Raw genomic sequence first — 13,961 nt, forward strand, 5'->3', positions numbered from 1 at the left:
CATTGGCATGTCCAAATGTCAGCTTCCTAACTCAAAAGGTGCCTGAGTTAATGGTCAGAAGAGAAAGGAAATTTGATTAATTAAATAAGTACTTAATTAATCGCTAATAATTAAATAACTCCTCAATTTATTGATTAATCAAAAAAAAAAATACCGTTTTTGACAAAGGACTTGCTCACTACTGTGCCGAAATTTCAGCTTCATAGCTCAAAGGATGGCTGAGATATCGCCCGGACAACCAAGAAAGAAAACAAACAAGTACACATACATTCAAAGTACACCGCCCCATGCCAAATAATTAAATATGCTGCAGCGCGGCATTGCCGGGGCGCCTCTGGCGCCCGGCAATACCGCAGTGCAGCTCATTGAGGCTGCATTGGGAGGGAGAGGTGTACACTAATTGATTGATTAATTGTATAATTAAAATCAATAAAAGATTATCACAAAATATTTTCATAATCAATTGGCTAATCGCATAACTAAACCACTAGTGCTTCATCCGAAGATGTATCTTTTAGAAATTTAATTAAATAAGTCATTTATAAAAAATTAAATAATTAATTGATTACTCAATAAATAATTAATCGATTAATCAATAAATAATTAATAGATGAAATGATTAATCAATAAATCAAAAATATCCTTGATAGCCACATCACTTGGTCACTCATGTCCAAATATTAGCTTCCCAGCTCAAAAGGTGCCTGAGATATTGGCCAAATGAGAAAGAAAATAAATAAATGATTAATAATGAAAATAAATAAATAATAATCATAAAAAAATTAAATTATTAATCAATTTGGTCAGAGAACACATAAACTACCACTATTTCATCAGAATCTGTAACTTTAAAAAAAAAAAAATTTTTGTCATTAATCGAATAATTAAATAATTAATCGATTAATTGATTAATTAATAAATCAAAAATATCCTTTGCAGCCAAATCACCTGGTCATTGGCATGTCCAAATATCAGCTTCCTAACTCAAAAGGTGCCTGAGTTAATAATGGTCAGAAGAGAAATGAAATTTAATTAATTAAATAAGTACTTAATTAAACGCTAATAATTAAATAACTCCTCAATTAATTGATTATTCAAAAAACAAAAAATACCGTACTTGACAAAGGACTTGCTCACTACTGTGCCGAAATTTCAGCTTCCTAGCTCAAAGGATGGCTGAGATATCGCCCGGACAACCAAGAAAACAAGAAAGAAAACAAACAAGAAAACAAACAAGTACACATACATTCAAAGTACACCGCCCCATGCCAAATAATTAAATATGCTGCAGCGCGGCATTGCCGGGGCGCCTCCGGCGCCCGGCAATACCGCAGTGCAGCTCATTGAGGCTGCATTGGGAGGGAGAGGTGTACACTAATTGATTGATTAATTGTATAATTAAAATCAATAAAAGATTATCACAAAATATTTTCATAATCAATTGGCTAATCGCATAACTAAACCAGTAGTGCTTCATCCGAAGATGTATCTTTTAGAAATTTAATTAAATAAGTCATTTATAAAAAATTAAATAATTAATTGATTACTCAATAAATAATTAATCGATTAATCAATAAATACTTAATAGATGAAATGATTAATCAATAAATCAAAAATATCCTTGATAGCCACATCACTTGGTCACTCATGTCCAAATATTAGCTTCCCAGCTCAAAAGGTGCCTGAGATATTGGCCAAATGAGAAAGAAAATAAATAAATGATTAATAATGAAAATAAATAAATAATAATCATAAAAAAATTAAATTATTAATCAATTTGGTCAGAGAACACATAAACTACCACTATTTCATCAGAATCTGTAACTTAAAAAAAAAAATTTTTTTGTCATTAATCGAATAATTAAATAATTAATCGATTAATTGATTAATTAATAAATCAAAAATATCCTTTGCAGCCAAATCACCTGGTCATTGGCATGTCCAAATATCAGCTTCCTAACTCAAAAGGTGCCTGAGTTAATAATGGTCAGAAGATAAATGAAATTTAATTAATTAAATAAGTACTTAATTAAACGCTAATAATTAAATAACTCCTCAATTAATTGATTATTCAAAAAACAAAAAATACCGTATTTGACAAAGGACTTGCTCACTACTGTGCCGAAATTTCAGCTTCCTAGCTCAAAGGATGGCTGAGATATCGTCCGGACAACCAAGAAAACAAACAAGAAACCAGAGTGAAAACTGAGTACTCTCTTTCAGCGTGCGTCACTGCCGAGCCCCCTTCGGTGCCCGGCAATGACGATTTGCAATGCCTGGAGGTGGCATAGGAAAGGAGCGGTGTACAACAAGAAACCAGAGTGAAAACTGAGTACTCTCTTTCAGCGTGCGTCACTGCCGAGCCCCCTTTGGTGCCCGGCAATGACGATTTGCAATGCCTGGAGATGGCATAGGAAAGGAGCGGTGTACAACAAACAAGAAAGAAAGAAACCAGAGTGAAAACTGAGTACTCCCTTTCAGCGTGCGTCACTGCCGAGCCCCCTTTGGTGCCCGGCAATGACGATTTGCAATGCCTGGAGATGGCATAGGAAAGGAGCGGTGTACAACAAACAAGAAAGAAAGAAACCAGAGTGAAAACTGAGTACTCCCTTTCAGCGTGCGTCACTGCCGAGCCCCCTTTGGTGCCCGGCAATGACGATTTGCAATGCCTGGAGATGGCATAGGAAAGGAGCGGTGTACAATGATTCAGATGTCAACATTTCGATGCAACCATTTTTCAACCTGACCCCACTGGTCCCTTTCATATACAGTTTCTCTAACTCGTAAGTTTATCTAGGTAACTCTTAAAATAGTTCACCTGTCCTTACCTCATCCCCATGCATCTCCTCGAAGCCCAATCCATGTTCGTTGTCCACCGAAGTTGCATCGCTAATCTTCTCTGCTCCTTTGACGACCTCTCATCCTATGACCTCGGTCTCTCGATCGACAATTCCTATTGATTCAGTACCAGATGTGACACAAGCCCTCACAGGTGGATGCTTTCTACCAGCGGTGAGCCGTTAACAAACTACCCCGTGCTACCATTGCAATGGTAACCACAACCGGATTGTTGTGGTGTGCTTCAGCTGGTAAATGTTGTTTGCACATGTTGATACTAATCTGCCATTGGCATCAACTTGTGGACTTTTCTGTGCGAATCTTCATCTTTATGTTCTGACACTGCAGGTGCCAAACACAGCCCCGACGCCCCAAATCCTCGGCCTCACGGTATGTTGGACCGTCAACATTCTCCCACGAGGTGCTCCTTGTACTATTTACATTTGCATCCTGTGAATAGCAAGTATATGGAATGTTTTCCTCCTGAATTAGGAACAATTGGTATCGTATGTGTCGATATTTAATGATTCATTGTGCTGATCATTTGGAACAATCAACTCTGGTTGTAATTACAACACCAACTACTAGCAGTTGATGCGATTCTTTGATTCCCAGGTAGCCCTGATGGGAGGAGAAGGTCGCCAGCCTACTGTTCTGATGACCCCACAAGCGGCTCAGTTTCCCTCAACCTTCCCCGTATCACGACCTTCCAGCAACAAAACTTTGGCAACGCCTTGCGGTTCAACGTGGGGCACAGCAGGGTGAGTCCGAACGTGACTTGTCGTTTCACACCGGTTTGAAACCCGTACACTGAATGTACCATCCTCAAAACTAATTTGGGATCAAACGGTGTCCTTTGTTACAGGTCAGATTGGCAAAATACCGGCAAGAACATCTCCGAGAAGCCTCGTCGGATAATGATCACTGAACTGTAACTGTCTTTTGACTGGTCATGGAAACTGTTGCCATGGAAACCCCAAACGCGTTATTTCAAGTGCTTTATAGGCCGGGGGTGGTTCCGGTTTTGCCCTCCCCCTGCCCCTGGCCTTGGGTGTGTGCTAGATGAAGAGCCTGCCCGATGTTTATGCAGCACGTTGTCCCCACGAGTGCTTTCTGCTGAATGTTTCCGTTCCGGTGATGGTTTCCAACGTATGTGGGAATTTTTTATATTTTTTTATTTACTAATATTTCTGGTGTAAACTTTTAAAGAATCTCGTGCAATGTTTTGTAGAAAGTAATTTACGATTAAGGAACCGAGCAGATTTTTAAAGAACAAGTTTCAGCTTTTTAGGCTTTTTTTTTGTACAGGTTAATTGTAATTGAAATGAAATTGAAAATACCGGAATTGCTAATATTCAGTTAAAATATGAATATGTTTAAACAGAATCGTTCTACTTTGACCTTTATTTATAACAGCATCCTCCATGGTCTCAAATCTGGATCTTGCACTAATCCAGCATCCGAGTCGGTGTTTGTCGGTACTTTGCTCACCATAATCGGGTGAGTAACACCTGCCAATCTCGCACAGAGAATGTTTCATAAAGCCCAGCACCACAGACCTTTGATGCATAAATGTTTGATTTGTTAAGCACATGAGGTCATGATCGATGGTTCAGGTCCAAATGTCCTGCAGGTAACGCCCTTCTTTTTTCATGGTGGCCAAAGTCCGCATGGCTTCGAGCTTTGTGCCGGATTGCTCTTGGACAACAATCTCTACCAGGGTCTCGTGCACGCTGGGAGCCATATTCCTGGCCTCGCTGGGGGAAGTAATGGGAGAATAAGTTTAATTAAATTACGAAGCATCTGTATTCCACCTATGCAATCCCACGTCCATTATTTAACAACGATCAAGACTTGTGGAAGAACTCAGTGACCCACACAGGCGATGGAGCAGATGTAGTTTGTACACCAAAGGCAAGATGGACAAATAGGGGAAGGAATGAATGCACAGACAGGACAGGGGAACCGAAACAGGTAAGCTCTTCCATACAACGCAAAACGGTCGACCAAGTGAAAAGAACCTGTGTAAATGTAATTGATCAAAGATGGCACCTGAATATATCTTACCCCTCCTCCCCTTCCACATGAAAGTTTGTCATTGGACGTGGCATATTAAAATATGTAACCGCTCAGACACTATCATAGCACACACAAAATGGTTAAAAGAAAAAATGGAAGCTTTGTTTAATGGAAGGTCATTTTTGTGGTTAAAAGGAAATTAGAACCAAGTTATCATTTGCTCATGCGTAGTGAACAGTGGAGGGTGATTTATCAGTCAGTTTATCCAACCTGGCAAGTTAAATTTTGCAGAAAGTGCTCAATTTGAGGAAAGGCAAATCTAGTCAAACAGGATGGAGACACCCACACAAGGAAACAAATGATCTCTATTAATGAAATATCGAAAGATAAGGTTTGTGTTTTGGAATATTGTGGGCTGACAGGATGGCCTCAGAGGTACGCACTCTCGCCTCTAAGCTGTCTAGCCTGGGTTTGAATCCGGAACCAGCTGTAAACTCATCCAGGTGTTTCGCAGGCAGGATGATTCATCAGTGTGTGTCCCGTCCAAAAGTGGGACGTTAAGCGGGCATCCTGTCTGCGGGTATTTTGTTGGTGGTCGTTAACGATCGCAAAGAGTCGACAACCTATTGCAGGCACCCCAAACAATTTCCAAATTCCTGCCCCAACTATAGTGAAATGTCAGGCCGGGCCAGCCGGCTCGTGAAAGACTTTGGCCAAGCTTCCCCTGGCCCCAATCCCATAAGTGGGAATAATAGTGGCCATTAAATAAGACATTTGGACTATTATGAGCAGCTCATTCTGAGAAGTTTGTACTCAGAAATTCTGAGAATGCCGTTCATCACTTGCACAAAAGCATTTTTGCCAAGGGATTCCTTTTGGCAGAGCTGGTCATTCTTCGGCTAAATTGGTACTACAAAAGGAATTTTTTTTGGGGGGGGGGGATATGGAATGTCGTATAAGGAATTAATCAAAATGAGTAATGCTGTATGCTTTTGATAACGATGGGATAGAACCAGAACCGTGAGATGTTTCCACATGGGAATGGAATAGATATTCCATAATTGCCAATGTGGTGCTTTGTATTACAAACTTTGATCTTACCCACAGATGTAGAAGTATCCCCTCTGTTGCAGCAGCATGCGTACCACGTCCTTGCTGTAAATCCGCAGGTTATCTTGAACATAGCGTGTAGGCCTTCCTGCTGCAGCACCGCTAGGGTGGACATTGTCTCGGGAAAACGCCACTAGAAGCCGCGTAAGAACTCCGCTCGCCATATGCGCCTCCAACTCGTCTCTGGGAACGGGTAGGGAATCGACGCGTATTTATTATCCAAACCCTGATTAAGCATGCTTTTTACATGGGAGACCGAGGCTCATTGGAGTGAGGTTATAGCGGGTATAAAGGCAGGTCTAGTTGGGGCAATGGTCAGACACAAGAAGCAAAGGGATGAACAAATGAGGGGGGGAAACGATAAACCTACAAGTAAGAGGGTTGGGTTAGATTTAATGAGAGTATAAAAGATCTTGGGATGGGAAGTGGTCATGAGAAGTTGGTGCATGACTTCCTTTTAAAGCTTTGGAGATATGAGTGTGATTGCACTTTCTTCAGAAGGAAGTTTCACAAATACGAGTGGAGATGTGGACATAACCTGCATTTTGGGAGGTGGTTACTGGAAGAGCTGTAAAGGATCAGATGAAGATTGGAGGAGCGTTTAAAAAAAGAAAAAGCCCACTGACCTGTCTGTGATGCGAGACCAACAAACCTTGTACGAGGGCCTTGTACAGGAGATTCCAATAATGATGAGAGCTTTAGATTCCATAGAATAAAGGAGAGACATGTGATGGGAGTGCATTAAGGCCTTTACAGGCTGAGTAGTTGTTATTAGCCCATGTTGGACTTGGTCCGAAACGGGAGCTTATGGATTGGGTCTCGTCCGCACCCATATCTCGAAGATGTATGAACCGATTTTGTCATACTTGGCACGAAGACGATACATGATGGTAGAGATAAGCACATCGTTTTGTTTCGCGTTGCGATCCAAGATGGCCGACTCGTGGCCATTTTGTTACTTAAACGTGTCTCCTCAGCCATTTCCTGAACATGCATGGTCCGCTTCTGTTCAAACATGGCACAAGCATAGTACATGATGGCATACAAATGCACCTCACTTTATTTTGCAGTCTGATCAAAAATGGCTGACTGGTGGACTGGTGGCCGTTTTAGTTATAAAAACCTGATATTGACCACATCCTGGACCATTTCTCGGACATGCATTTACCTATCTTGTTCAAATTTGGCACACAGATAATGAATAATTAGTTGCATATGCATGTCTTTTTTTTTTTAAGATCAGATCCAAGATGGCCGACTGGCGGCAATTTTGTTACTTAAACGTGTCCTCATCCATTTCTCAAACGTGCATGGACCGATTTTCTTCAAACTTCGCACAAAGACAATACATGAGTATACATATTCAGAAGATTTTGTTTCGTCATCCAACCAAAGATGGCTGACTGACGACCTTTAACTCGGTACAGCAAAATTACTAAACCGCGGTGGGGGCTATGACATGTTATGTCTTTTTCTTCTTGGTTTTTCAAGCAATGATAGAAGATGGTCAAAGATGGCATTAGAGGACAGCTTTGTTACATGACTCAGGAAAGGTCACGTCGAGATGGTGAGGCTCAGAAGTTCAAGAGATTGAACCTCTATGGCTGATCATACAGATATACAGATGGAAAAGTTTAATAACCGATCTTTCCGGAACTACAGGGTGAAACAGAGGTTCGCTGAAATTGAAGGACACATGCAGGGGTGGATCCAGGAATTTCAAGACGGGGGGGGGGGGGGCATGAAACTATAGCGCTGGGGGGGGGGGATAAAGGGGGGTCTGGGGGTCCTCCAGGAAATTTTAAAAAATTGATCGTCAGAAACGGCATTTCGTGCGTTCTTGGAAGTTTCTGCAGTTCCTTTTGTTCTTGCCTGGTCCAACAGTTTAGCAGATTCGCACCGCCTGCACCCTCATCCTGGATCGAAGGGGGGGTGTGCGCACCCCCTGCACCCCCCCCCCTGGATCCGCCCCTGACATGCTTTTTGTTACCCCATACTGTAATCGATTTCAGAATAGCAGAGTGATGCAGCTCCTCTGCCTATCAGTGGGATGGGGGTACACTATGACACTGGGTTGTATAGGGGTTGCATGGCGTTGGAGAGATTTATCAATGCAGAATACGACTGTGCACAAGTTAATGCTTTGGTGCATTCCAAGTTCCATTGGGACAGGAGAGCAGAAGGTTACCTTGATGGGAACGTGTGGACTGTGCAATTCGAAGAAGTGGAAAGGCCATGTGTAAAAGCAGATTTGTATGTTGCAAGCTGCGGGATTTGTAAGCAGAGTACTACACCAGACACTTGATTGCCCGAGATATGGAGATTTAGGGCCTCCAACCATTGCTGAGAGAAGCGGTAGCATTTCCGTAGTTGTGACTGGACCGGAATCCAAACTGATGCTCAGAGATCAGGCTGTTTGAAGAGAGAAAAGACTAAGCGATGATTATTGATTCTAAGACTTTGCTTGTAATTGGATGGGAGTCATGTTTTCGGAATTCCAGGCAGATTGGAAGCAGCCAGAGGGTCTAAAGGGAAGGACCGGCTGAAGAGAGCAGACAAAAGAGAAAAAGAGCAGGATTTGAGAACATGAGCCATCTCACCCATCAGAGGATGGACAGAACGTTCTTTTTGAATGTGAAAAAGACAGTCAAGATGGCATGGGGTAAGGAGCGGACCGAGTAAGATGGTTTGGATACATGAGATTTGGCGGCAGAGGCGAGTACAGACAGCTACTTTAGTTTTAACTTGATCTGGATTCTCGGACGATCGTAAGAAAGCTTTGAAAATCTACCGGGAACAGGTCTCGCATACATGCACATAGAATTGATGAATTAAATAATTGCAGGTCGGTTCACTCTTTTATGAGTCGAGACTTTGTGTACTAAAAATGCGATCAGCAAACAAATGTTAATGAACCGTTTCTAAAACCAAAGTTGGACTCGCTGGCATTCCCATTTTATCACTTCGTTTATCATGCTGGGATCCCAGATTCAAATCCATTGCACTGATTTGTCTCCTATCCTTGGCCTGTATATGTGATACATGATTGTCATGCTCCTCCAGGAGTTTTTCAGTGTTGTATAGTGAGTGTGTATTGGTAAATTTAACCAATGTGCATATTGTGGCTCAACCATCATCGTCTATCATTGGAAGGAAAAGTGAAGGCCGAAGTTGACCTGTCGGTTGGAAAAGCCCTGGATATCTGGGAGACGATTAAACAGAACATTTCAAAGTATTGACCAAAATGTACAGAACATGGTGTCCTCAAACAGCATCCAACCTCACGTGCCATATCACGATACCTGTACAAGTAATCTTGCTTGCAGTGCCGACAACCGTAAAATAACCACATTTCTCCGGCTGGTTCGGCCTCCTCGTCCTGCTGCCATTTCCTGCACACACAGCATTTCCTTATTGGTAGTAAAACTATTCCATCACTATATCTCAGGACTGGAAGGTTGGTCTATATTGGTGGTGTCGTGTCAAATCTTGAGGTCAAAAGCCCTGTAAAAATGTTGGCCATGATGTCATCGCCGGATCTACTGCTGGAAGTCCCCAAAATGAGTGACCAATGAAATATGCACATTTTACCATGATAAAATAGAACGGCACTCAGTAGAGCGCACACCTTTCGACAGGCTGAACAGTTTACATTTTGTATCCCACCGATAGGCCGGATCTGCATCCGGACTTGAAACAATCAAATCTTGTTCTTGTCATATAACAAACTCATCCACCAAGTTGTGACATAATCCATCCACAACATTTTGACATATTGTGCTATATATCGTTTTTGGCCCCATTTTGCAATGTTGAAGAATCGCTTACAAAGATTATTTAAAAATTAGTGTCTGGATTATGATCTTCAACAAAATCTCATCATTTTGTCCATGTCCCACACCCAACCTGACCACCATATTTTGTCTAAATCCATCCACAAATTTGAGATATCCTGTACACATACAAAAAACAAGCAAGACGACGTCATGCAGAGCACAATACTTGCAAAATCCACCTCTCCCCCTCCCCCCCCCCAAAAAGTTACATCAAATTGTCCATTTCATCAGGATTAAAATTGAGGATCTAAATCAAAGCTCGGGCCAATCGGACTGAAATTGATGATTTTTCAGATGAAAATTGATATTAGAAGTTTGACCTCTGACCTTTTGACCTTAAATAGTTGGTTTCCCAAATCAACGATACACTATGTAATTACTGTTTAATTTTCAGATTAATAGGATGAAAATTTATTTTCGAAGTTTCACCTTGAGTTGACCTTTGACCTTAAATAGTTGGTTTCCCAAATCAGCGATACACTACGCAATTACTGTCTAATTTTCAAGTTAATAGGATGAAAATTGATTTTGGAAGTTTGACCTTGAGTTCACCTTGTGACCTCAAATAGTTGGTTTCCCAATTTGTTGACAATATATAAATGCTGTTCAATTTTCAAGTCAATTGGATGAAAAATGGCGATTTTAGAAATTTGACCTCCAGATGACCTGTGACCTCAATCAATGGGCTTCTAAATTGTGACGACCTCTACAACTTGGTGAAGTTTCATGATGATTGGTTTAGAATTGTGACCTGTACGTAAATGACAGACAAACAGACAGAATAACAAACACAACCGACCAAAATACGTACTTGAAAAATCTTCGATTTTGTAAGTAACAAACAGGAGCGAAAACCTAACCTCCATCCATCGCAGGTGGCGGAGGTAATACAATTTTGAATCTCGGCCCCAGCTATAACCGATCGCCCCGGTGTTTTGCAGGAAAGGTGATTCATCAATATTTGTGCCGTCCCTCGGATGGATGTTAAGCGGTGTGTCCTGTCTGCCGGCATTAGTGGACATTAAAGATCTCGGTGTCCTTCGTGAAGGCTATCACCAGCAACAAGAAGAAATTACAAATTCCTAACCAGAAGAGGGCACACCCACACCGCAGCGGCACACCCACACCCTCATCTAATGATGCCACACCACAGCCTTGTGCTACAAGCAAAAGAAGAAGAAAACTATCAACACCTTGCTGAAGTTTCTTTATTACCAAAAACGATGTTCAACTGTGTGTTCTGACAGGGAAGAAGTAGATATCTACCTGTGTTGTAGGAATCCCAAGAACGGTGCGAGGCCTGTACCCGGTCCCACCATTATAACCGGCCTGGAACGATCCTCGGGCAGATGAAATGAAGTGCTCGGACGAGCGTACAGGGGAACCTGCGCAAACGCTTTCAATTGCTGGAGACGAGCAGAATACATTTAATACAGACCTGAAATAGCTTGCTCGGTTTCCTTAAAGTATTTTATGTCTCCGCGGCTGAAGGCTTCTGCACTCCAACAGGCTGGAGGCATTATTCAACATTGGGAGGTCATGTTCCTTCCGTAGCTCTTTACCTGTGGAACTTTAGAAGCAACCGCGGTTGCATCATCCATGGAGGAGGTCAAAGTAACATCTCCACGCACGTAAAGTCCGACGAGTTCGGTGAGCCAGCCGGTGCAAACTCCTCGGCGAGGGGAGGCGCGATACACGGACGTTGGAAACTCCACGATGTTGAAAAGAATGCGCACATGACCGTGGTGTTGGAGTGGGGAGCTGTTGGGAGGGTGGGGGGGGAGATCTGTCAATGTTTTGATTTTGGTATAAAAATAAGCACGTGACAATATTATACAAATGTTTTGTTAGTCGATTAGAGAGGCCGAGCCCAATTCAATTGGAAACGTGTTCCTTCCTGTCATGAAATGAGTTTCGTGGTGGCACAGCAAGTTTGTGTCGAGTTGTGAAATGCATGAGTAATTGATCAAACATAGCAATTAGGAACTACCTCGTGTGTATATATAACTGGTGTGGGTTGAAGTACTGTGGCTGCTCACTCACCACTGTATTTGGCAAGTACGGTATGTTAAAACCCAAACATGAGTTAAAAGGACACAATCATGAAAGTTTTTGAAGAGATATGTTTGAGAGGATGATAAGCTTTGACCCATTAGCACAAAAATAATTTTTGGGGGAAAATAATAAGCCAGATAATAATTGTGTTCTGCTAGTATTCTAGTAATATAGATAACTGCTTGAGGACTAGCTCTGAGCCTGAATCACATGGGCGTGGCTCAAATAAACACGTACCTCTCGCCCGGTAAGTGTCGGTACGGCATCGTGTTTCAGCAATTTCCGAAGCTCGTTTCCCAGGTAGTGATCACCTGTTGATCAAATACGAATGCTGATGGCTCGAAGTGGTCTTCACAAACAACACAATATTTTGAATGAACATTCGTTTTGATGTTGATTTTGGGTTCTCTTTAGTTTTTCCACCATAAATCACACAATGGTTTTTTGGTTTTTTTTGTATACAAGATCGAGGCTCGTGAAAGAGCGAACATTAATCAGACAGAAAGACAAACCGACACATAAAACATATAACAAGGGGAGCGGTAGACAAGATGGGGAGAGAGGGGGAAGGACACAAACACAACATTTGAGAGCAGGGACATCGAGAGATCTGTGGGAGAGAGAGGGCTTTGGGGGGGGGGGGAGGCATGGGAAGGGGGGTGGGAGAGGTATAAAACATATGGACACTTCCAGGAAAGAAGTTGGAATTTCAAACAAAGTGGATCTGGGGTGAATTAGCGGGGGTAGAAAAGATCACGGTTTTGGATGGGGGAAGATAGGAGATGGTGGTGAACAGCTGTTTTAAAGACCTGGAGGGAGGAGTGGGATTGAAGGGAGTGGGGGAGTTTGTTCCAGAGGTGGGAGAAAAGAGGAATGAAAGAATGAAGGTGAATAGAGAGCCTAGATTTCAGCAGTTTAACCATCAGAGGGTTGCTGGCAGATCTTGTGCGACCTGTAGGAATATTTGGGGGACAGAGCCCAGAGAGAGCTGGGGGAGCAAGGCCGGAGAGGAGTCGGTAGAAGACAGAAAGACCACCAACCTGCCTGCGGTGATTAAGCGAAAGGCCCTTGGAGTTAGCTTCATCGCGGGAGATTCCAATGATTCTGAAAGCTTTGGTTTCAACAGCGTGAAGCCCAGCAAGGTGTGAGGCAGGAGCACCAGCCCAGAGGGGAGAACAGTATTCCATTGAGCTGCGGATGAAAGCCTTGTATGTGGTGAGGAGCTCAGGTGTGCCATGGAAGGACTTCGCACGACGGAGGATGCCCAGTCGGCAATCTTTTCGTGGGTCAGGGATGCAAAAAAACGACGTCTGAGTTCTGTGGGCAAATTTCTCGACGAGTCGAACAGTTAAAAGCTTGGCACATCGGCATCTTGAACGCTAGAATAACTTGTGATGAAACTCAGACGTACACATCCGTCAATGAGTTGTGACCCTGTGACGCCATGGCAAGTAGCTCATTTGCATAACGTAAGTTTTAAAACACGGTTATCCGGCTTATTATTCTCCCAAAAATATATTTTTGTGCTAATGGGTCAGGGATATCATCCTCTAAAGTCTAAAACATCTTCAAAAAATTTCATGATTGCGTCCCTTTAAGGGAAGCCTTTTGCCTGTAGTGGCCTGAAATATTCTGGAGTGTTTTGTTTTCATGAAGCACCTCGATGACAAAATGTAATCATCGCTAGGCTACTTGGCTTGCGCCGATTTCCAGAGTTCCTAAAGTTGAGTCTAACAAGGGTTAACGTCAAAGGAATTACCTGGAAATGGAGTAGGATCTTGCCTGCAGGCAAGGAAGATGTTCTGAAATGAAAATGTTACACAAGGTTTAGCTTGATTGACTTTCACCAGTAAAGTTAAAAATTGTAACGCTTACGGATAGGTGCTTCATGCATGCGCGAGAGCTCTGTGGATTGTCGCCCCCTCCCTCCTCCACTCCTCTCCCTACCCTCATCTGCCCTCCGCACAAGAAAAGACTCCCTCCTTTTTGACAATACAGCATTTCATTTCATGAAAAATACAGCATTCATCACTTTTTAGAGGCCTGTCAGTGGGAGTTTATACCTCTCAATTGGCACCAGCTTGCTGGGATGAATGATCACGG

The 13,961-nt window shown here is 42.4% G+C and overlaps 2 protein-coding genes across 4 annotated transcripts in view; one reads left to right on the forward strand and one right to left on the reverse strand.

The window, feature by feature from the left end:
* The window catches only part of LOC137429962 (band 4.1-like protein 5), a 96,429-nt gene extending 92,033 nt beyond the window's left edge, over nt 1–4,396 (forward strand). The window contains exons 20-22 of the mRNA XM_078779988.1: nt 3,187–3,228; nt 3,454–3,599; nt 3,704–4,396. Coding sequence (XP_078636114.1) covers nt 3,187–3,228; nt 3,454–3,599; nt 3,704–3,773 — 258 coding nt within the window. The 3' untranslated portion in view covers nt 3,774–4,396. The remainder of the gene's footprint in view (nt 1–3,186; nt 3,229–3,453; nt 3,600–3,703) is intronic.
* Nucleotides 4,225–13,961, reverse strand: part of MTRR (5-methyltetrahydrofolate-homocysteine methyltransferase reductase) — a 60,004-nt gene continuing 50,267 nt past the window's right edge. For all 3 annotated transcript variants that reach the window (XM_068120363.2, XM_068120364.2, XM_078779987.1), the window contains exons 10-15: nt 13,618–13,660; nt 11,366–11,564; nt 11,070–11,188; nt 9,270–9,359; nt 5,959–6,150; nt 4,225–4,595 (exon numbers count right to left, since the gene is read on the reverse strand). In XM_068120363.2, coding sequence (XP_067976464.2) covers nt 4,451–4,595; nt 5,959–6,150; nt 9,270–9,359; nt 11,070–11,188; nt 11,366–11,564; nt 13,618–13,660 — 788 coding nt within the window. In that variant the 3' untranslated portion in view covers nt 4,225–4,450. The remainder of the gene's footprint in view (nt 4,596–5,958; nt 6,151–9,269; nt 9,360–11,069; nt 11,189–11,365; nt 11,565–13,617; nt 13,661–13,961) is intronic.

Source organism: Myxine glutinosa, chromosome 6 (assembly GCF_964187855.1).
Source record: "Myxine glutinosa chromosome 6, kmMyxGlut1.1, whole genome shotgun sequence".
Classification (NCBI taxonomy): Eukaryota; Metazoa; Chordata; class Myxini; order Myxiniformes; family Myxinidae; genus Myxine; species Myxine glutinosa.